This window comes from Camellia sinensis, chromosome 1, assembly GCF_055761805.1.
Source record: "Camellia sinensis isolate YWXY chromosome 1, ASM5576180v1, whole genome shotgun sequence".
Classification (NCBI taxonomy): Eukaryota; Viridiplantae; Streptophyta; class Magnoliopsida; order Ericales; family Theaceae; genus Camellia; species Camellia sinensis.
In genome coordinates, this window is record NC_138961.1 from 193,528,328 (window position 1) to 193,553,861 (window position 25,534).

Here is a 25,534-nt window from a genome sequence, read left to right on the forward strand (position 1 = left end):
ACATATCTTTTTTTAATATATGCACTTATTAATTTAATTATTAATTACTTTTCTTAATCCACACACCAAAAGTTATAATTATATCATTCACTAATAACTATCATACACACACTACTCAACCTTCATTTCTACACACTTGTTAAGTGACCATGCTTCCAGATTTGTTGACTCATTGTAGACCCATGTAAAGACCATTCAAAACCACAACGTAAAGTGAAGTAAAGACAAAATCCTTCATTGAAGATCCTATTGAAAGCCCTCCAAAATATTGTTGAAAATGAGACATCTTTCCATTTTATTATTGTATTTACCATTTCCAAATCTATGTGCACTCCATTGCCATAAAACCCTAGGTTTTATTTATTTATTTATGTTTTTCAATTTGGGGATTTCGGCACTGATTTTCTGAAATTATACATTTAATTTGAAACTTATTTTTGAATAAAAGTAATTAGTTCGACAAATTTTTTCCGAAAAAAAAAATTAAAAAAATTTCGACAGTTGATGTCCGACTATAATGAAATAATTTGGCAGTTGATGTCCGAATATAATAAAATAATTCGGCACTGGTTGTTCGACTGAAAACCGCAAAAGGAAAGAGAAAAAAAAATCTACACAAAAAAACTAACACTTTCATCACTAATAGTCTAAACTTAGAGATTAAAACAATATAAGAGTTGTTATAAAAGTATTGCATTGCAAGCGATAGAGGAGTATAGAGTGTATAGCAAGTAAAGTGACAATAATGGAAAAATTAGATTTTGTCTTTTCTTTTACTTAAAAAGTGTACATTAAGATTTTTTTTTTTTTAAAAGATGTGTACAAAGAATATTTTCATATAATATTATGGATATTTGTGGATGTCTATTTTGGTCATTTTAATTTAGTGTATAATTGTCATTAAAATAATATTTCATTAAGTGTGTGAACTGAGATAATTAAGTGTGTAGAAATAAAATTTTCCAATATCGTAAGAAAAAATAATCCACATATTATAATTCCTTTTTGCCATTGTTTTGTAATTTTGATTACCATTAAAATTCAACACAAAAAGGGATACCGAATCACAAAAAGCAGCTAGATCACATCTTTACTTTCTTCTTCCCCACAATATGTATATATATGAAGAAGAAGAAAAAAGAAATAAGACAGTTCTCGTGTTTTCTTTTTACAATTATAATTTAAGAGGAATTGTAAATTAGTGAGAAGAAGTCAAAATAATTGTAAAAGAATGAAGATAAAAGTAGATTTATGTTATGGTGAAAATGAAAATTATAGCCTTATTTGCACCCAAACACATAATCTATATACACTTTCATATTTTTGTAATTTGTATTCGCATTATGCAGAATATCGCTCAATTCGCACCGATCTATTCGCTAATCGTAAGTTGATTTGATTTGCAATTTAAAATTTATAATCCGATGAAATTGCACCACCTCATCATAGTTAATACTTATTTATTTTTTTTTACTTCCAATGAAATATCAAAGTAAAAGTCAGTGTGAAAGATATCTGTGATGTGAAATTTGGTGCAATCAGTTAATGTTATATATGAAAAATATTATACAAATTACTGTTATATATTACATAAATGATTGTTAATTATTTAAGATTATTTTTCAATCAACTAATAGGCTTAAATTGCCAAAACCACTCAAACGACTGTTTGGTTATGGATAGCAAATTTGTCAATATGTCATCCACAGTTTAGTTTTAATTTGGGTAAATTACAAATACACTCCTTGAAATTTGCTTAACGTACAGATTGCTTATTGTGATTTAAAAAATTACAAATACCTCCTTGTTATAATTTTTTATTTAACAGAATTAACTAAAAAAATAAAATTCATAATTATTCTTTTATACATTAATAAAATTACCTAAATTATTAATTGAAATATATTTCTAACATTATTAAAAACTGTTAATTGACTCGAAAGATTTATTGATAAAATAGACAATTTATTATGAAATTAAAAATCTCATGGGATGAAATATAATTTTTAGAACCACAAAGTGATTCGTAGTTTGATCAAATTTCAATGACTATATTTGTAAGTTACCTTTTTAATTTTATCCTCAAATCACACCACGGACACTCCTAATTTCACAGTTCTTTATATTAATTTATAATTCCCCCTATAGTTTATGGTATTTGAACTTAAAGCAAGGGTCTTTATCTCTTCACTGACGGAAAAATTATCACAATCATATCTTATATTGTATGCTCTTATAATTTTGTTGGTGACATATTCGTTATTTTTTATTTTTTCTCTTATGCATTATATAAAATAATTAATAAAATTAAAGAATGCACAATTTAATTAAAATTTTTAAAAGACAGGGCAATTTCTCATCATTCTACGATTTGCCTTTTCAGTTGAATTGTTTTTATTTTATTTTATATTCTTTGGCTTTTTCTGAAACTTTTTAATTTATTCCAAAAAAGAAAAAAAAAAAACTGGTTTGAAAGCTAGCACCAAACACCCTAAGCAACGGCTTGTCCCATTTTTTTTTAGGCAAGGGGTTTTTCCAGTCCAACATTGGAAGTCAATTTTAAGAGTAATTATTCTTTCTTTTAAAATTTTAGAGAAATTATTAATAGGTTTTACTTTTGAGACTTATTATCCATTAAGACACATTAATAAATTTATCGAGTAATAATTTATCAGTCTCTTGTTTTTACGAATAAATTTATAGTAATAAATTTATCAATCTCTTATTTTTATAGTGATAAATTTATCAGTTAGAACCTGCAGATAAATAATCCTAATTAATAGGACTGATTGATAAGTGCTCCTAAAATTTTTATGTTGGTAGTCCCAAGAATAAAAAAAACTGGTCTAAAAGCTAGCACCAAACACCCGAAGCAACGACTGGACTCGTTCAGTTTGTTTGGTTTTGATTTTTAAAAATACAATTTAGAAAATTTTACTTTTTTATTTTTCGTATTTTTTTATTTTTAATATTTTAATATATTTTTTTTAATTTTTAGACACAACTAACATGAATACACTTAAAAAGTATAATATTTATGAATTTTTTTAAAAAAAATTTACTAAATACCAAAAATATCAAAAAAAAATACGAAAATTCAATATATTTTTCATATTTTTGTGTATTTGTTAATTTTTTTTAAAATATTTTTCTCTTTAGATACATTTAAGTAAAGTACATCTAAAAAAGTAAAAAAAAAAAATTGGTTAAAATTTTAAAAATATTCACTAAAAACAAAAAAAAAATACAAAAAAAAAACTTAATTTCTAAAAAACTGAAACCAAACACACTAATTATTTTGTTAGGCAAAGTTTTTTCAATCCAACATTGGAAGTCAATTTTAGGAGTAATTATTTTATCTTTTAAAATTTTTAAGTTGGTGTTGTACCCAATCAATAGTATGGACTAAGAATTACATGAGGCTAAAAATATGAAAATGGTATAGAAATGACATAATTTCATTGAATGGGCACATAGTCACGTGGTCTTCTTGACCCGTAAGATAATTTCTATAATTTTAGGGGAATTCTGGGTTCATCTTGGTGATTTCAATCGGCCATTTTCTAGTACTTGTCAAATGGCTCCATTTGGCAAGGAGGTTTGGGGTTATTTTAGCCACAAAAGACAAAATAGACTATTTTAGCCACAACAAACAAAACATTACATCCAATTCATAATCATTACACTCTTCTCTCACAAAAAAAGTCAAAAAAGACAAAAAGTTTTTCCTAAACCAAGTTTTTTAGCCCAGGCTAAAATAGCCAAAAAGTCAAAAAGCCAACCCACTTCCCAAACGAAGGCAGTATGTAATTGAAATACATTTGTCTTTTCTTTTAAAAAAAAAAAAAAACCGGTATACTTTTTTTCAAAACAATCCATTTTTTTAAGACCAATGTAATGTAGTTATATGGTTACCAACAATCGATCAACTTAATTTTTTCAAGAATAATTTACTTAAAAAACATTAGAAAATAAACAATTTACATCACTAAGCCTCCGTTTGGGAAGTGGGTTGGCTTTTTGGCTTTTTGGCTTTTTGGCTTTTTGGCTATTTTAGCCTGGTTTGGGAAGGGTTTTTTGGCTTTTTGACTTTTTTGACTTTTTTTGTGAGAGAGGATTGTAATGATTATGGGTTGGATTTGATGTTTTGTTTTTTATGACTAAAATAGCATATTTTGTTTTTTGTGGCTATTTTAGCCCCTAACCCACCCAAATCTTCTTGCCAAACCCACCCTAAATTGTGTATGGCGTGAACTCACAACTAAGACGGATATGGAGATACTACTGTTTGATGTGTTCCTTTGTAGAGTGTCGTCCCAAGTCTCTTTCGATAATCTGAACCATTAATATTGTAGGATTCATTGAATAGATCATTCATGTAAAAAATCAAGTTGATTGGATATCTGTAGCCCTATAACCAAAGCACATTTGCTTTTATAAAAATTAACGGTTAACAAAACTTTCATAAATTTTTAAAAATAATTAAGACCTAATCATGGGATTATGAATATCCAATTAAGCCAAAAAACCAATCCACTCCTCAAACGGAGGCAGTATGTAATTGAAATACATTTGTCTTTTCTTTTAAAAAAAAAAAAGCCGGTAAATATAATTTTTTTCAAAATAATCCATTTTTTTTAAGACCAATATAATGTAGTTATATGGTTACCAACAATCGATGAACTTAATTTTTTCAAGAATAATTTACTTAAAAAACATTAGAAAATAAACAATTTATATCACTAAATTGTGTATGGCGTGAACTCGCAACCTAAGACAGATATGGGGATCCTGCTGTTTGATGTGTTCCTTTGTAGAGTGTCGTCCCAAGTCTCTTTCGATAATCTAAACCATTAATATTGTAAGATTCGTTGAGTAGATCATCTATGCAAAAAATCAAGTTGATTGGATATCTGTAGCCCTATAACCAAAGCACATTTGCTTTTATAAAAATTAACAGTTAACATAACTTTCATAAATTTTTAAAAATAATAAAGACCTAATCATGGAATTATGAATATCCGATTAACTTGATTTTTTATATGGATAATATTCTTGACGAACCCTACAATATAAATGGTTCAAATTATCGAAAAACATTCAGAACGAACTCCCACAAAGAGGCACAGAGCACCCCAAGTCCGCCTAAGACTCTTTAATCCAATTACTAAACTGAAAATAAGCCCCATCCCATATTTTATACTCTCTTGATACAATGAATTTCTTTGGCTTTAATACTGAGGTTGTGGGGGGTTTCCAATGGGAATAAGAAGAATATGAATCTCAAATGAGATTGATAAAATAAAATAATAAATGAAATTATTCATAGTTGCGACACAAAAAAAAAAACAAAAGAAGAAAGAAATTGCCAAGTTGAAGTAGCACAGTACTCTCATTCGGTGTCACTGACTCAACTGTGCCTAGTTTTTACATTGCGTTTGGTTGAAAAATTTAAAATGAGATTTAGAAAGAGAAAAAAAATATAAATAAAATATGAATAAATCATACTTATATTTTACTTAATTTCGTCCACATTTTTTATTTTTTTAAAATCTCTTCTTAAATCTTTCAAACAACCACAAGGTTACAGTTTTACGAATCTGAGAGATTCTTGATTTCAATGTTTTGCTTTATTGTATGCAACTAAAGGATTTCGTTTGACAGCAAAAAAAAATTGTTTTTTGCCTGGGACATACCAAAGGACAAAAGATACCCCATCTGTAAAGTAGAAAATAATGCAAATTATATTATCTTGTATTACATATGAAGAAAAAATATACAAACAAACAAAACATTGAAATAAAAAAAAACAAAAAAATAAAACAATAAAAAATGTTATACAAGATAATATAATTTGCATTATTATCACAAGCAAAAAAATGATTCCAAGTGATTGATCTCTGTTCACTTGGTAAGGAATCGTTGAATCATCAGTGATATATTTTTATTGATAAAATTACTTTTATGTTATGTTAAAATCTTGAAATTATTAAAAGAAAAGAAAATGAAATTATTTACACATATTCATTCTTATAAATAACTGAAAAATTGAATTTTTGACAATTATTTATTCATTTTCTCAACTAAACCAAAAGAGGGAAGAAAATAGAACTTTACTCCGTTTTCTTTTCACCTATATATAATAATAAACAAAGGCCACCACATGTAATGATTTTCAAAATCTATATACATATATATTTCACTTGTTGAGTTCCTACCTGTCCTTTTTGCTCGCTCATTCACAAATAGTCTTACTAATACACTTATAAATTGATATAGGTATCATGTTAAGTGATAATTGATCTTATCAAAATTTATAAGTGTGTTAGTAAGATTGTTAGTAAATATATAAGTATTCTTAATTAAAAAATGCTAGGGGTACTAATAATTTTACTATCAGTCTTACTAATATAATCACAAGTTGATGTGAGTCTCATATCAAGTGATAATTGATCTTATCAAAATTTATAAATATATTAGTAAGATTGTTAATAAATATATAAATATTCTTAACATTGTTGATATTAATTTTAAATCACTCGTCAATAATTTATATATATATGAAGCACATAGAAAAGAAGCACATGGATGACTTTGGTATTTGGTCATAAATTATTGTCAAGGGGATATGCTTGCCTAATTTTCTTCATCAAAAATAAAAATAAAAAAATAGGGCTCGATGACCAATTTCTCTTCTTCTCCTCAAGAATTCAATTTTCCAACTTCCTGGCACTAACATCCCAAGCCAAGAATTCTAATTCCCAATTTCCTAGCAATAACATCCCAACCATATCAAAATGGAATTTTCCAACTTTCTCTGCTCTAATTCCACCATTGAGATTGGAATTTATGTCGTATTTAGAATTGTAGAGAAGAAAAAAATAACATAGAAAAATCACTTTCCTCTTTCCATTTTATTTGACTTTTCTCCTTACATATTCAATAGACTTCTAACGTCACTATTCACAATTAGGAGTGTAATTTGGGAGAGCCCAGTACAAGCAACTTGAGTCTAATCAAAAAAATTTTAAGACTTTTGGTTTGGACTTGGACTAAAATTTAAAAACTCAATTAATTAAATTCGGACAGAGCCTACGTACAATTAGGGATGTCAATTTGAACCCGACCCGATTGGGACCGAGGCCCCGACCCCTATTAGAACGGTTTTTTCTTGAAAAATATTCCGACGGGCTGGGAATAGTATTCGAAAATGAATCTCCGACAATTTTTTGGGCGGGGATGGTGATAGGTTCCCCCGCCCTGGCTCCGTCCCCATCGCCGTCCCCATTTTTGCCCTGAACTGAAATTACTATTATACCCCTCATGTTGTTGTTGTTTGGATGTTTATATTTAGATATTACTGGATTATGCTTTAATATATATTATTTTTATTTGCCTCAAAAAATATAAATAAATAAAATGGGATATGCAAAATTATAAATAAATAAATAAATAAAAAGGTCAGGGAGGTCGGGAAAACCCGATCCCCGTTAGGGAGTGGGGGTGGGGGTAGGGGTGGGGACAGGAACAGGGACGGGAAATTTTATACCTTCAAGAATTGGGGACGGAGAGTGTAATCTCCGGCCCCGGCCCAACCTATTGCCATTCCTAAGTAGAAGCTCTCCCAACCCGAGTAGCTTGATCAGACCCCAATTCTATTGTTGATATATATATATATATATATAAATTATACAATAAATATGAAACATTATCAAATATTGATTTTTTTTTTCTTCTTACAATTCGAATTAAACCATATCACATTGTAATATATTCTGTTACTTGGCACATATGACTCAACCAAAATTTTGTATTGTGTTTTATATTTGTAATTTTTTTGAGATATATATATATATATATTATATTCAAAAGGAACAATAGGCAATTGAAGATAAAATTGTGTGTTTAATTTTGAATAGCTTGAACCTAAAAACAAGCAAGTTCAGGCATGTGAGAAATTTTTGATAGGTAAGAGTGTAAAAGTGGCCCGCGGCTTGGGGTGAGTCCGGCTCGTTTGGGCCCAGGTCCGAGCCCTTGGGCTATCATTTTGAAGCATGGCCCCACTACTAAAAAAAGTACTTTTTGCGACCGCTACAAGCCGTCGCAAATAATAAAAAAACAGTCGCAAAAGACTTTTTGCGACGGCCCATGCGACGGCAAATGGGGGTCGCGAATGTGGGGGTGGCAAATACTTTTTGCGACCGCAAAATAACAGTCGCAAACTATTTGCGACCGCTTAACCTACTTATAGCGACTGATATTTTACCGTCGCAAAAGAGTTTAAAAAAGGCCTACAATGTATTAGCGACCATCTTACCGTCGCAAAAAAAAAAAAAACAAAAAAAAATACCTACAATCATATATATATATATGCAAATATTATATACAATAAACGTAAAGACATATTTGCAAAAATCTCAACATTCATGCATTATTTTCCATTATTTAAAAAGGCCTACAATGAGAACTTTCGCTTTTGGAGATTATGGGACAGCCCAAATCCAAGCATTCAAAACAAACAATAAGTCTCTCGAAAGAGAAAAATATAAACATGTAGAGAATATTGCATTAGAATCCTTAATCTCAACTACAACAGTTCCACACTCTCAAACTTGCAAAAAATTGTATACATTCCCGGTACTTAAAAAAGAAACAAAATATAATCACACAAACCAGAAAAATTGCAACTGTTATCACCAAAAATTGACTCTTGCAATGCAAATTTGAAGTTCTACAGATAATCAGATGAAAGACTTCTTTACTAGGTTGATATGAAGAATCACTCTGACAAGAGCTATTGTGCAGAGCAACACAAGCATCATCATGACCCAGTATCTGAATGTGAGGAGACACACAGGCTTCATATGCCAGGAAGTGATTAAAGAGAAGACGGGAGGGGCAAAAGAACCATAGAGAGTTTGTTCAGGTCATCCTCCAGTCATCACCAGCATAGACTGCTTGATCACCGAGCTCTTCTTCAATTCGCAGCAACTGCAATAAACTTTAGCCATTAGTTTCATGCCTACCTTTCAATTGTAATAATACACTGCTGGCTTGCTAAGACAAATTCAATAAACATGGTTTCATATTTTTATTTTTTTTATTTTTTAGGGGTTAATATCTGTATTTTTGTTTTGTTACTGAGCAATTATCGCTCATCTAAATTATTTTATAGCAACACATCAGCCAAGATGTAAGAAGCTAATATGAACATACATTTAACAAACGATTGAGGGAAAAATTACAAAGTTGATTGAAAGGGTCATTTTGGTAGCTTAATTGCACAAAGTTGCCACCTAGTCCTAGGTAGAAAGTAAATGGAGGTCAATAAGGAGGGTATAAACAAGAAAGATTAAATTCATCTATTAAAAAAAGAAAAAGAAAAAAAACCCAGAGCATGAAGCCCGCTAATCAAATGGGCATTATAGAAGTAAACATTTATTTGTGGAAATGTTGCTGGCATAACAGCTAACTATGCTACAACACTATGTTGATGGTGCCACACAGGTTAATACCCTAAGCCTGCAACTAATTTTAGTATAATTCAAGCGGTAAAACTGCAAGGGACAAAAAGAAGCAGCTGAAATTGCATGGGAAAAGCTACTTATTGTATAATTCATGCCTTTTATTGCCTAAATTTAAATTGAATCAAGTTGGAAAATTGCATGCGAGAGAGATCAAGTCAATTGCATGAAAGAGAAGTAAACCTGGTTGTACTTTGCTAGCCGTTCTCCTCGGCAAGGCGCCCCTGCTTTGATCTGACCTGTTGAAAGGCCAACAGCCAAGTCAGCAATGAAAGAATCTTCAGTTTCCCCACATCTATGAGAGATCACCACTCCCCAGTGATCATCTTTTGCCAGCTTCACTACTTCAATGGCCTCAGTCACAGTCCCTATTTGATTCACCTGAATTTCATAAAAATACAATCAGAATTCAAAGTCCAGTTGGCGATTTTGCACCATCAATTTTAGGTAATATCATAGGATTGGTTACAGCTTACAACTGACAATGTTTATGTTATAAGCCATGAGTTATTCTTGATGATAACAGCAACAAAGCTAGATACTGTTAGAAAAATATTTTTAACTTAACAAACAGATATAAATATATATATATATACATATATTTTTTAATTCTAGACACAAATAATCTTAATTTAAAAATTGAATGCTAAATCTGTTTGCCTCTCTAAGGTAGGAATTACCAAGACAAGCAAATGCAAGAGTACAGCATCAGAGAGTGACAACAAAGGCAATAGCACTGCCTGCCAAATCATGCATGGTAGTTCTGGAAAAAATTTAAGTTTTAACACGAGTTATAGAAGAAGAAACAAAAGATTGGAAAGAGATTCAAATGATCCAATTATTTCTTCTTTTTTTCATTGATGGAAACTGGTCCATTTATTTGGACGAAAAAAACACATTACAGCTAAAAACACATTAGACATCAATAAATCATCCCCCACAACCTGGAACAGAAAATTTTCTCTTAAATTAAATCTGGAGGAAGACAAAGAAATATGAAAAGAAAATAGCATACACAATAAAAAGAAAGAACTAGGGCAGGAACCAACAGAACTATTGAATATGAATATGGTCCGATATTAGGCTGCAGCTAGGCTTACATAAAATGAATATAATCAGCTACACCTCCAACTTATACTTCGGGAGCTTATTAAATACAATTTGAACAATTAAAAGGGTGTAGTATCTTTACAGGCCACAAAATGGTGGGACATGGCACAAATACTTCTATTGCAGAATTGTGTGACAACAACAGCTTCATATAAACAAGAAGTTAAAATACTCGTTAACAAGGAATATGGACAAACCTGGCAAATTCCAAGATTGGAAAAAATTTTGACATGTTCCCAGTCCTCCTTGTAAAATGGATCTTCGATTGATACAATTGGGTATTCTAGGAGCCCCAAAAAGTTCAAAAATGGAAAAAGAAAGAGGCATTATCACCAAGGCCATATTTTATATTGAGCAAGTGTTCAAATGAAATGTTAGGAGAAACATTCAGTGATACATACCTGCACAGAGTTCTTTGTATAAATCAATCATCTCTTCTCCTGACCTGAAGTTTTGCTCTGACTTATTTGGTGTTTTATAATCTAAATCATACTTTGTACCTAAATCAGGAAGGGAAAATAAAAAGAGAGAGAATATAATTCAATTTTATAGGCAAGGAAAATACAAACTGATAACATAACAAGACCAAAAGACCCCAAGTGTACACGTAATTATTGCAGCCTATGTGAATAGAGTGAGGAAAACAGCTTCTATTTCCATTCCACTGTTAAACTCTATTGCCATACAGATTATATTCAAATATCATCTCATACTAGTTCCTACATAATGACATTACATTATTACACAACGATTCTCAATTAATACTATTGTAGAAGGAATTCTTTTATTTTCCAATTTTACCATTACTGGAGAACAATTATCAATGACATACAACAATACCTATGCAGAAATCAGTAGCAGATACATCAATCGCTATCTTTATTTTCTCACTATACCCTGTTCTGCTGATGGCTTCCTTTACTAGATCCAATCCTTCTCTAAAGCTGCAAATGCAGAGGACCAAGATCACTAAATGAACAGAGAAAAATAAAGATCGATGTGAAGGAAAAAGCTTGCCTGGAAATGTTTGGAGCAAAACCACCATCTTCACCAACATTGCATCCATGTGCACCATGTTTTTCTGTAATAACAGCCTGCCCTTTTTGCCAAAGAAAAATGAAATAATGAATGAGCCAAAAGCACAGGCATGGGCACAAGATGCAGACATCTAATTAAAAAAAATTCACAAAAAAAAAGGTGAACTGAGACCTTTCAGTATCAAATCCTCTTCTTGCACAATACCATTCACCATTAACTTAACATCATGTACCTATTAAGGCACAGAATTACTGAACATTAGATGTCAAAATGAAGCACATGGGATTTTTCAGTTAAATGAAGAAGAGAACTTACTTCAACAAAATCCCGTTCCTTTGCAACAATGCGCTTTATAAACACATCACCTGAACTATAGCCAATTAGATGATCAACTATTCGACCATATGAAATATAAACCAGCAAGCACACTGTTTTTTCAAGTGTGCATGTCTATAGAATTCTCACCAATCTAAAGCTCCTTGCACCAGAGCTCTGAAGCATTCAGCAGCTATCAATTGCGAAGTCTTCCATAGTGGATGAGGATGTTTTCTTGTCAATCTTGATGCTCCACCACATGTGAAATACAAAACAACTTGTAGATAAAAAGTATTAGACAATTTAATTTACATAAATGTGTGGGGGTGGAGATGGCCGCCGGAAAATATGAACGCTCAGCAAAAGCAAGATGCCTAAGTCAAATGTTCTAACTTAGAATGCCAGATGTTGTGTACATGGTTTGCTGGGTTCTCAACTTACATATAGTGTGAGTGTGCATTACTGTTGTGAGATTTTAGACACCATTTCCCTTTATGTTCTGCTTTTGGTGGATCATGTCCCATGTACGTGACATCCCAAGTAAGGATAATCTCGTTCCTACTCAATGTGGACTAACATAAGGCACATTGAAATATAATCTCAACAAGTTAAAATGCATACAAATATGGCTTCAAATGAAATGATCCAAGGGAAGAAGAAAGTGTGAACAAAGCCATTCTCTATTGTAAATTGTAACTAAATGAAATGAAACCGCGAAGAACAAATCGAGTACCTTAGAAGAAATCGCGAAGAACAGAATTCCAAATGAAATTGAATGCATCGATCATAAGAAGAAATTGCGAAGAACAGAAATCGCGAGGGGCACATGAATGCATCGTTCCAAATCCTAGAAAATATTGAAATTAAATCAAAGTTACTCAGCATTAAACTTACCTCAAGCATGGTAGTCAAAGTTACTCAGCAATTAAAGTTACTCAGCAATGACCAAAGCATTAAAATATGTGAATCTCGGTATAAATCAATTTGACTCCATGAGAAATCACTGCAAAATCACATGGATACAAACAAAAAGAAATTATAAATTAAACTTCGATTAAGTTAAAACAGAGCACACGCCAATCCAATTTCTATACATGTAGAACCACAGAAATCCATCACCGATCATGACTATCAAACTTACAGTAAAGATATATAGATGAAAATTAAAAGCAGATCAGAAAAATATGTGAATCTCGGTATAAATCAAAGTTACTCAGCAATGAATGAACACAGATATATATATATATATATATATATATGAAAATATAGCAAAAGGATTGATTCGAACCAAAGCTTCGTAGCTGAGAGAGAGTTAGATCAATCATGAGTTCAAATCACTCCAAAATCTATACACAGGTATTTGAAATAGAAATAAATAAGAGAAGAATAGAATTAAATCAAAGCGATTCAATCAAATAGCAAGAGTTTAAACTCATTCAAATTGATTTCACACATAGGGCCAGAGTATAATACCATGAGATTACAGCTAAACACACAGATTTCCACACATGCACACACACAGAGACTAGGCGAGTGGACGGTAATCGGCGCGAGTCATATCACGATCAACACAGAGCATCGCATAGAGAGCGTAAACTATTCCAGGAATGTAACCTAAGATCGTCAATACCAAGCATACGAAGAACTCTACCTGCAATCCACAATATATATACATATATAAATATACAAATATGTATGTATATATAGAGAGAGAAAGGAGAGAGAGAGAGAGATTCATACCACTAGAGTTACGACCATGGCGAGCAAAGAGAGCGAGAGAGACAGAGAGTACGAGAGAGCTAGAGAGAGACCTCTCTGTTTATCAATGTCGTGAAAATGACAGTGAAAGGGGCTTAGGGCATAGGTGAGTGTAACAAAAGGGCAAAATAAGGCCAAGTTTGGGGGTCAGTGAAGGGAATAAAAAATAGGGGTAAAATATGGCTTTTGGCGCAGATCATTTCCAAAAATGTTTTCTTTTTGCGACGGTTAAATAGTGGGTCGCAAAAAACTAGACGCAAAAAGTCACTTTTTTAGTAGTGCCCGGCCCGTGGCCTAACCCATCGGCTTGATTAAGGCCCACTCAAAACCTGGCCCAAGGCCAGACTCGCTCAAAGCCCAATGTCTTTTTTAGTGAAAAATAATAAAATTTTAGTAAAAAAAAATAAATGGTCAAATCTGACCCGATGGCCTATCCAATACCCGAATATCCCTAAGTTTGGGCCTATTTTTTAACCCATGAACCGGATTGGGCTGAGTTGAATTTTGGCTGGAGCTCCCAAGGGGCCCCCAAATTTACACCCGTATTAATAGGGTACCAAGCTAGCATGCTTATTTGGTATCCTTCACCAATCACAACTCAATATAGTTCTAATGTCAGTGCAAAATTTTGTGACTTCAGTCTCTAGCTATTACGTAGCAACAAGATTTTAACTACTGTTTGTATTTTCTCTCTCTTTCTATACAAACAAATCCATCTTTGACTTCAGATGAATTTCAAGAAATTACTTTTTTGTTTTTTCTCTCTCTACCCTTCTATCTGCAATATAAATTTTGAATTCAACTGAAATTAAAAATCACTCCCATTCAATTGAACATAAAAGTTTTTTTTAGGGTAAGTAAGGGATATTTTGATTTGTCCAAATCGATTAAACCGAGCTGAGTTGTCGCATTTTGAATGGATGTGTGATGACCAACAAATAGTTATAGATTGATTTTTTTCAATCCACTTAGTTTTGGACGGATGGCGGATTTAAGATTCCTTTGACCGCAACCGAACCGCCAAATCCCGAACAACCCTAATAATTTGTAAGACTTTATATTTTTAATTTGTTTAAATATTCTGTTTGTATTTTCAATTGAAAAGAGTTTAGATATTCTGTTGTGTTTTCAATTTGTTTTCGATTTGAAAATCCTTTTATCAAATAATAAGGGTTGATATTTGGTATTTTTGTGTGAAAAATATAAGGTTTAATTTTGTCATTTTTTTAAAAATCAAATTAAATAGTTTTTGAATAAAAAAAGTAATGAAATAGTTTTGATAATGCATGATTTTCTTATATGTATTTATTATTGGTATTTGACAATTTACTTGATAATATTTTGGTTATGTTAAATTAGATTGTTATCCAAAAAAAAAAATGTTGACAAATTATTGTATTATATTTAAAATTTATAAAAGTTTAAACCGTCAAATCAATTTGCATCCATCCGCCAATCCGCTCAATCTGTATCTGTCAATCCGACAGACAAATATGAATTATTTTTTTCAATCCGCCCATCTGACAAACAGATGACAGATTGGAGGTTTCACGGCTATAATTGAACCACGAACACTTCTATAATGTCCTGCATCTTGTAAAATTTATTTGTCATTTAAACCACTCAGTAATGAATAAAGATCTCTTTTAGTTACAACATAAAAATAATCAAAGAATAGAGAACAGCCACCGGCATTTGGCCCCGACGACCACGACCGTTGAAAATGCCAATTTGAGATAGAACTGTTGAAGAAATGAAAAAGAAAGCAGTCATTGACGAGGCTGGTTTACTAAATTGATTACGAACCTATTTTAACAATATGGTTATGATTATTCATGCTCTGCTTTCTTTCTTCTTTATATATATATATATATATATATAGAGAGTTCCCACCCCCTTTGACCCCCTCTCTCTCTCATTGGTTACCTTTTCTTTTTCTTTTTCTTTTTTTTCCTGCTCCACCAATCACCCCCTGCCACGTGGCAAAGGGGGGTGAGGGGTGACCCCCAAAAGGGGTCCCAAGCATTATTCATATATATATTAGTGTACGTTTATACAGGAAAGTACAGTGTGAATAAAAAAGAAATGAATAAAAAAGAGAAAATAAAAAAAATAAACAATTAGAGAGAACAATAAAAATGGGAGAAAATAAAAGAATAAAAACAAAAGATGGAGGAATGTGGGATCATGGGATCATGGAAAAATGGGTGAGAAAAGAAAAAAATAAGAGAGAGAAGCAGGAAAATAGAAAATGTACATGTAAGACATTTTTTAAAAAATATATCTCACCCATTATTTTATAATTTAAACAGATCTGAATCATCCAAATGTCTTAATAGAATAAAAATATATTGAAGATTTAAAAACCATTCTACTTTATTATATAGATACATATATTAGTAATATTATAGAAAAATTTCTTCAAAATCCAAAACCTTGTTCTTTTTTTATTATTTTTTATATTTTTTGATTTTTCTTCCTAAATCAAGTATTCACTGTGGGCCAAACACAAGTAAATGCAGGCTATGTAGATAGTTGAAACATTATGGTTCTGATGGTTTGTTCTTCTCTACCATATGAATCCATTGCACCTCCTATGTTTTGACTTATGTAGGTGAAAGACCATAAGATTGGAGAAGTGGGAAGAAAATTGATTTTTTAAGTTGTTGAGCGTTGCTGACAATCTTTAATTAACGGCCTATTTAGTTAGAAAATTTGAAAAGCAATTTAAAAAAATATATATATATATAATTAAAATATAAATATATTTTATTTTTTAAAATTTCACCTAAACACAATATAAAAGTACCAAATAAATATGCTAATTTGGGGTTGGTTTAGGATGTCCTAAAAAAGTGTACATTTTGACTTATTGGCTTTTATGAGTTGGGTTTGGATTGGGTTTGATGTGATGTATTAGAAAGGTGATGTGATTTAAATAAGATGATGTGACTTAAATAAGATAGTGACTTTTTGACTTTTTGTATTATTTAAGTTATGCCAAACTTGACCTTAATATCTATCTGCATACAAAAAAAATTTAAGGGAAGATATTAGACAAATTCCGCTAGGCTTAGACTCGAGATTAGACAAACAGACCATCACCTCAACCTAACCTATCCAAATTTTACACCAAGGATCCTCTAGAGTGAAATTTCCTTAAAGTTTTCTAGAATGTTACATTGTGTGGTTGAGATTTACTGGCAAGTCACATCAGAAAAATTAATGTGACTTGCCAGTAAATCTCAACCACACAATATAGCACTCTAGAAAATTTTAGAAAAAAATCACTTTAAAGGATCCTTGCTCCAAATTTTAACCCTACTCGTAATTAAAGAGGTAGTAGGAAGTAAAGAGATGGGGTAGCACGCAGATTTGCAATTGGAGGAAAACGTGACAAATATACGCTTCCCCTTAATTATCTACAGCTAAGGTTTCAAAATAAATCGTTTGACAATATTAATTTTTAATTTATTTAAAAATTAAAAAGTAATTGAAAAAACAAAAAAAAAAATTAACAAATTATAAAAAAAAGTTAAAGTTATTTTATTTTATTTTATTTTGTTACATATTTTATAAAAAGTCAAAAAATTATTCTAAATATACTATTTTTTTTTACCTTATATTTTAATTAAGAAATCAAAAAATTATTAAAATAATATATTCTCCAATGAGGGTAAAAAGTCAAGTAAAATTGCTTCCGAAGCTTCTTAGGCTTCATTTGGGTAGGGCTAAATAAGCAAGTTGGAATTAAAAAAATATAAAAGATAAAATAAATTAAATAAGTCAATAAAATAAAATATCATACCTAAATCATAATCATTTTATATTTTCTCATACAAAAGTCAATAAAATAAAATAAAAAATTCAAACAAATTTTTTAATCTCAAATTAAAAAAATCTCAACTTAATTAAAAAAATTTTTACCAAACAACAATTTAATTAGTCATGCTTTAATCAAAAGCACCCAAAAATTAAGGAAACATTGGTCAATTGTTAGCGTGGATGACTGTGCACTGTTTTTTTACATATTAGTGCTATCAACCTGGTTAATGATTCATGTGACATGGTGTTAGTTTAGAAAGGGGGTTGGTTTTTTAAGTTGTTAGTTGGGGTTAAGAAATCTCATTTGGAATGAGTTTTTTTTTATTTTTTTAATTTTTGTAAGAGAAAGAATATAATGATTATGGATTAGATGTGATGTTTTGTCTTATTGGACTAAAAAACTTATTTTGGGTCACTTTTTAACTTTTAATCTACTTTCCTCCCTTACAAAAAGTCAAAAAAATTAAAAAAATAACTTTTAATCATCTTTTCAAAATACTCTTTTATTTTTTTTGTGACTATTTTAATCAAAAAAAAATTCTAAACCTAACTTCCCAAACGAGCTATAGTATTAGTTCAAAACCGTTAAAGCTTCACAAATATTTCTACATGTAGTCATGTTTTAAAGATGATCAATATCATTTATTGGAATAGACCTTACATCTGTTTAAAAAAAGAATAAGTCTCACATTAATTGACATGGGTTTACAACTCTAAACAAGTTGAGTTGAGCTTGTTTACCGAGCTCTAAAATTCAATTCGAGTTCGGCTTGATAATTAATCTATTTTAAGCCAACAGCTCATCTCATTAATGTTGATCATACTTGAATTCGTCTTAAAATTCGATAATTAATTTTTTTTTACTATTATTTTATTTAGTTTATAAATAATATATTTATCTTATTATTTATAAATATTTTTACATTATTTTATATATAAATAATATATTTATCCTATTATTTAAATAAATGATATCATGACTGAGTTTCACGAGTAGAGTTTTTTGAGCTTAAAATTGGCTCATTTATTAAATGAGCTTAAAGGCTCAAGTTCATTTATTTACATAACAAATTGAGTCCTTGACGAGTTGAGTCTAGGGGTGAGCATGGTCCGAATTGAATCGGATTGAAATAAAATCAGGACCAATCCGTTATTTGCGGTTCTTGAAAAATTAGAACCAATCTAATCCGTTTCAATCATGGAACCAATCCGAACTAATCCATTTAAACACGGATTGGATCGGTTTAGGACCACGGATTCACATAATTAAATAACAAATATATATATATATATATAACACTTTAATTTCATAAAAACATAAATATAGCGTTATATTAGTTCCACAATAGCAACATATTTTTTTATAATAGCGGCATACTGTTCTAGAATTTAAACAACTATAAGAAAACTAGTTTCTCCATAAGTATTTAGAACATTACAAATTAAAACTAAAAACTAACAAATAAAAGAAGATATTATACGGGTTTAGGCTTGAGTTTAGGTTTTATATAGAATAAGAGAAGATATTATGGGGGAGGATATATAATAAAAATATAGATTATTTGTATACGGTCCGGATCGGTTCCAATCCGGAACCGTGGAGTTCAATCCGGAACCAATCCGTGAATTACGGATTTTGAATTCTTCAATCCGGAACCAAACCACGGATTCAAAAAATCAATTCAAACCTATCGGATTAGACTGAACTGGATCGGATTACGAATTTCACGAATTCTTTACTCAGCCCTAGTTGAGTCAGTTGAGTCGTGTTTGTGAACAATTGGATTTATTTAGAGCCGTACATTAATCCCACACCAATGAATGGTATAGATTGCCTTTACGGCATTGCCACAAGCACCCCATCCAACCTTGCCTGTATCATTTTTTGGGCATGGGCCGAGCATCGATGTAGCCAAGGTTCAGATCCCTTTCTATGGCCCTGGGCTTTCGACCAAAGCCTTATGTAGGAATCCAAGTAACATCAGAGATCTCAAATACATTTACAATAGTGTAGCAAAGAAGTACATGCTCACATAATTAAGTATGCAATAAATTAAAAGTTGACATCTATAATTTTATATTTTGTAGATGAAATTTTTTTTTTTTAAAAAAAAATTAAGAATATCAAATATTTTCTATTTTAAAATAACATTTTTGCCTATCAAATTATACTTTAATGGTTACATCTGAACAACTATCCTCAACTGAACTACATCACTTTTATTTGTCATTGTTTTTTATTTTTTTATTTTTTTATTATATCTATTATTTTTTAAAATTAAAATTATTTCATTGTTGGACAATCTTCACTGTATTTAAAAGATTTAATTCTATTGTGTACAAAATAACAACTAGAATTTAAAGAAATAAAGAGAATGAGAGAATTTGTTTGATTACAAAAATCAAACTCGAAATAATAAATAAATAAATAAAAACAGATTTTATTTTGTTACAAAAATAAAATTAAAATCTGATTTAAATAAATAACAATAACACAAAAATTAATTAAATAACTTACTTGATTTAATTTCTTCGAATTATAATCTGATCAAGTCCAGTGTTTGACACTGTGTCCTTAAGACAGATTCGCCTTCTCCACGGTGCTTTCAGAATGTGGACGTCTATCTCCCAGGATAAAATGATCTACTACAAACAATAGCAGCACTACAAATTGTTTGTCTAACGAACACACAAAGTGTTTATACTCTCTCTGACAAGAAAATAATGCAGCAAAATGAAGAGGATGTTTGCAGAATTATGAAGGACGAAAATTAGAGTTCTTTTAAAATCCAAATGAGGGTTGTCCTATTTATAGATGGAATGGTGGCTCTAGGTTTTTGAATTGAACAGGTATGATACCTGTTGGTTTTGAATTCAAACAGATTTGAATCTGTTGGGTTACAATTCAAACAGATAACAAAAACGGGAAGGGCCTTGTTTGGGTGTACAGTAAATCCGGATCAGATTATTTCCGGCCCTGTTTGGATGTACAGAAAAACCAAACTAGTTTAATTTGAATTCTGGATTTTATTTTACCAAAAATAAAATTAAATTCAAATATTTTTGACCCAAAAAGATTAGTATTGGGCCGGACAAGCCCAACCCAACCACACACCACGCACCCGCGCCCAAGCCCAGCCCAGCCCGCCCGACCGACCGGACGAACGGCGACGGCGGCGCGCACGCGTATGTGGTGGTTTTTTGAGTCCAATGGGTCTAGCCCATTTTGGCCATAACCTCTCCCTCTAAAACACTTGGGTACCCCTTGGGGCACACCCCAAGTACCAAACCCATGCCTTATAAACTTTTTCAAAACCTCCCACCAAATCAATGTGGGACAAGCCTTATTCAAACCTTTAAGGAATTTCCACCGAAACTCCATTTCCATGGTGCACACTTTGGCTTCAATTTCCCATTCACTCGGTAATGGTTTTGAGTAACCAAATATACCACGTGAATCACAACGCGGCATAGAACGCGTTACCACTTTGACCCGTGAAAATCGACGCACGGGGCCCACCTAAAAAATAGACCGAACTTAGGAAAAAATTCTGATTTTATCCAGAATTTTATAACTATTTCCAACAATCCCCCACATGAATGGAATTTGATAACAACGGAAATGCAACAATATGCAGATTTATCGAAAGAGTATAAGTCGAAAATATCTTGCATCAGGATAGATAGTTTTCGGCCTTGAACCTTCCCTAGTGATAACCTATCGGACTTACTGGTTAACCAATGGACGCGATGCCTTGAATTGTTCAGCCGTTTGTGTAAGCCAAGACAATAAATTTCACACAAAATATCTTCTGACACATCGTGGTTCTCACTGTTGTGTTCATTTTGGCTTTGAACGCACCTGGTTTTCATGAATATTTCTAGAGAATGTAGCCTTTTTCATTCTCATAGAACCGGTCCCAGTTCAACACTCATATAGGTGATTCTTATTGTGAGTATCTCCTTATACTCGTCTTGATTTTATGCCTTAATCAAGATATAAGTAATCATTAAAAGCAAAGCTTATCCTTATACCCCTGCAGACAACATATGTTACAGATATCACTCTCACCATAGGAATGGGTAGGAATTTCTAGCGAGCCATTCTACTTTTTCTCCTGTTTTGTCCAAAGCAATGAACTCGGATTCCATTGTGGATCGTGCGATACATGTTTGTTTCGTGGATTTTCAAGAAACAGCAGCGCCTCCTAGAGTAAAGACATATCCACTTGTGGATTTTGAATCTTTAGTATCCGATATCCAATTTGCATCACAATAACCTTTAAGTACTGCTGGATATCGAGTAAAGTTTAAACCACGATCACGGGTGAATCTTAGATATCTAAGAACCCGAATGATCGCTTTCTAATGGTCTTCTCCGGGGTTACTAGTATACCTACTCAATTTACTGATAGCATAAGCTATATCAGGACGAGTAATATTCATTAGGTACATTAGGCTTCCAATGATTTAGGAGTATTTTAACTAAGACACTGCATCACCTTTATTTTTTGATAAATAAAGACTGATATCTACAGGTGTTCTAGCTAAATTCAAATTATCCTTGATAAATTTATCAAGAATTTTCTCAATATAATGAGATTGAGATAATGCATATCCGTAAGATGTTTTAGTAATTTTCATTCCTAATATAACATCTGCGACCCCCATATCTTTTATATCAAATCTTTTGTTAAGCATCTGCTTAGTTGATTTGATCATGTTTTAACTACTTCCAATGATAAGCATGTCATCCACATAAAGACAAACTATGAAATATCCTTGGTCAGTGTTTTTAACAAAGACGTATTTGTCACATTCGTTTATCTTAAACCCATTAGTAAGCATTGCATGATCAAATTTTTCATGCCATTGCTTAGGTGCTTGTTTTAATCCATAAAGGGATTTTACAAGTCGACAAACTTTCTTTTCTTGCCCCGACACTACAAACCCTTCGGGTTACTCCATATAGATCACTGCATTTAGATCACCGTTTAAGAAAGCTGTCTTAACATCCATTTGATGTATTTCTAAATTAAACAACGCTGTTATAGAAATAAGCATGTGAATGGATGTTATTCTTGTCACAAGGGAATATATGTCAAAAAAAAAAAAAGTCCAGACCTTTCTTTTGCCTGTAACCTTTAACTACAAGTCGTGCTTTATACTTGTCAATTGAACCATCTACTTTCATTTTTCTCTTGAATATCCATTTATATCCAAGAGGTTTAGAACTTGATGGAAGATCCACCAATTCCCACGTATGATTTTGCATAATGGATTCAATTTCATTATTAACAGCCTCTTTCCACAAAGGTGCTTCAGGACCTGTCATTGCTACCTTAAAGCGTTGAGGTTCATTTTCTAACAGGTATGTCAGAAAATCTGGACCAAAGGATTTTGAAGTTCTCGCTCTCTTACTTCGTCTTGGTTCATCATCAGTTAAATCCCGTTGATCGAGACTATTACTAGTCTCTTGTGTTTGATTGTCATTAGTCTTTTGACTTTGTGTACAATCATAAGTTCTTTTTTGTGAACTTAATTCCTGTCCTTTCTTGTAAGGAAAGACATGTTCAAAAACCACAGCATTCCTTGACTCTATAATAGTGTTCACATTTATATCAGGTATTTCTGATTTATAAGTCAGAAACCGATATGCACTACTATTCTGAGCATAACCAATAAACACACTATCTACTATTTTTGGTCCAATCTTAGTCTTTTTAAGAACAGGAACTTCAACTTTTGCCAAACACTCCCACACTTTTAATTATTTGTAGGAAGGTGGTCGACCTTTCCACAATTCATAAGGAGTGCTGTTGGTTTTCTTGTGGGGTATTCTATTAAGAACATAATTAGCAGACAAAAATTGCTTCCCCCCACAAGTTCTGTGGTAAGCCTGAACTTAGTAACATGGGTGCTGTAGTTTGGTGAATAATACCATGTTGTGCACAAAATACATTTAATGGTGCATCATATTCACCACCCCTATCACTTCTAATATAAATCAATGAATTTTAAAACAAATTCAAGAAAAAACCAAAATAATTATGACTACTCAAGTCAGAATTAATATTTTGACAAAATCATATCCTCATAAAAAAAATTTTGCCTAAGAATCAAACAATTCAAAAACCCATTTGATTGTATACATTCTTGCAACTCAATAGCAAATAAATGTCACTGTCATAAAAATATTTGTGACAGAAGAAAATTAAATTATCTCAACTAATGCAAGAGATACACCCCCATATTAATAAAATGATTCATGGTTTAACAAATTCTACTACGCAAGTAAAATAATTATTAATGACATCTCATGTCACATAATTCAATAATCCACATAAAAGATTTCTTAAATTACTTCCCAATTAAACGGACCGATATAATTACATACATCTTTATGTTTAAATTTCTCTGATGTTTAAACACCCATTCAAAATTGATTAAAAATATTCAAATTAACCTGCTTATGTCCAAAGTTGACATAACAATTTATCATTCCAAATCACTTGAAATTATTGTTAAGAAATAACTTGAGTTGATATCATACATGCATACCAAACGCATCAACTAAAAATAATGAATTAACAAAATAAATTAATCATGCATGATCCCATCACTTGCATTATGAAATAAAAGGATTCTCAACTCATAAATAAAATCCAACACATTTAAACTTTAAACTTCAAAATGACAATACATACCTTCATTTAATAAGTTTGATTTGCACATAAATAAACAAATTAAATATGCAATAAAATGTTCTTGTGAATCTATATATATATATATTCCAACTCAAGTGCAGAAACAATTCAAGACTATGAATTCACATTGTAATAAAAATAAAATTAGTTTGTAAAACCAATATTTTACTCTAGAAACAAATTCTTCCATGTATACTCACGATAAACTATGATAAAGTCAAAATAATTAACACCTTTTCACAAAAGGTTCAAAAATAAGTGGTCTACCAAACGAAACCATAAGTTACTTACAAAATTAACAGATTGTGACCGAGTCACAAAGTTACATGATTGATTAACAAAATTAATTTTCTAGTTACTAAAACCAGAAAATAAATTACAATACAAAATAATTTTATTTTCCTTGTTACTAAAACTAGTAAAATAAAATACCGAAATAATATCTGATTACAAAAATTAGAAAACAAAACCACAAATTAATTTTCTAATTACTTAAACCAGAAAATAAATTATAACACAAAATCATTTTATTTTTCTTGTTACTAAAACTAGAAAATACTGTAATTTTATTTTCCTTGTTACTGAAACTAGAAAATAAAATACCATAAAACTATCTGATTACAAAAATCAGAACAAGCCCAAAATAATTTTCTAGTTACCAAAATCAGAAAATAAATTAAAACACAAAATAATTTTATTTTCTTTGTTACTAAAACTAGAAAATAATATAATTTTATTTTTCTTGTTACTAAAACTAGAAAAATAAAATACCAAAATAATTTTCTGTAACACCAAATAATATTCTGCAATTGTTAATGATACCAGTATATTACTACTAGTTGTCAAAGAAAAGAGACAGTATATTACTACTATCTGTCAAATAGCATAAATCACTATTTGTTTTTCCAACCAGAATATTAGTTTGAAAACACAGAAAATTAAATACAATGAAGATACCAAAAAGGAGTCTGTTTTAAGATTGTTGGACAATCTTCACTGTATTTAAAAGATTTAATTCTATTGTGTACAAAATAACAACTAGAATTTAAAGAAATAAAGAAAAGGAGAGAATTTGTTTGATTACAAAAATCAAACTCGAAATAATAAATAAATAAATAAAAACAGATTTTATTTTGTTACAAAAACAAAATTAAAATCTGATTTAAATAAATAACAATAACACAAAAATTAATTAAATAACTTACTTGATTTAATTTCTTCGAATTATAATCTGATCAAGTCCAGTGTTTGACACTG

At 30.9% G+C, this 25,534-nt stretch overlaps 1 protein-coding gene across 2 annotated transcripts; it reads right to left on the reverse strand.

The window, feature by feature from the left end:
- Positions 1 to 8,542: 8,542 nt before the first annotated feature.
- Positions 8,543 to 14,027, reverse strand: LOC145801015 (cytosolic enolase 3-like). Of its 2 annotated transcripts, XM_082891070.1 has the most exons (11): positions 13,728 to 14,027; positions 13,461 to 13,638; positions 12,138 to 12,990; positions 11,988 to 12,037; positions 11,844 to 11,904; positions 11,652 to 11,728; positions 11,475 to 11,578; positions 11,036 to 11,134; positions 10,832 to 10,917; positions 9,708 to 9,905; positions 8,543 to 8,991 (listed from the first exon to the last, which is right to left on the reverse strand). In XM_082891070.1, the coding sequence occupies exons 8-11, from the start codon at positions 11,064 to 11,066 to the stop codon at positions 8,923 to 8,925; spliced, it is 384 nt and encodes a 127-aa protein (XP_082747196.1). In that variant the 5' UTR covers positions 11,067 to 11,134; positions 11,475 to 11,578; positions 11,652 to 11,728; positions 11,844 to 11,904; positions 11,988 to 12,037; positions 12,138 to 12,990; positions 13,461 to 13,638; positions 13,728 to 14,027; the 3' UTR covers positions 8,543 to 8,922. The 2 variants fall into 2 exon arrangements, with proteins under 2 accessions (XP_082747196.1, XP_082747204.1); XM_082891078.1 differs by lacking the exons at positions 13,461 to 13,638; positions 13,728 to 14,027 and having other exon boundaries at positions 11,988 to 12,042; positions 12,138 to 12,259.
- Between the last annotated feature and the right edge of the window lie 11,507 nt (positions 14,028 to 25,534).

Coding starts and splice junctions, on each gene's coding strand:
- LOC145801015 (XM_082891070.1), bottom strand. CDS start 11,066: ATGATTGATTTATACAAAGAACTCTGTGCAG. Junction 10,918..11,035: donor ATACAAAGAACTCTGTGCAG/GTATGTATCACT, acceptor TGGGGCTCCTAG/AATACCCAATTGTATCAATC. Junction 9,906..10,831: donor CCAATCTTGGAATTTGCCAG/GTTTGTCCATAT, acceptor TATGAAATTCAG/GTGAATCAAATAGGGACTGT.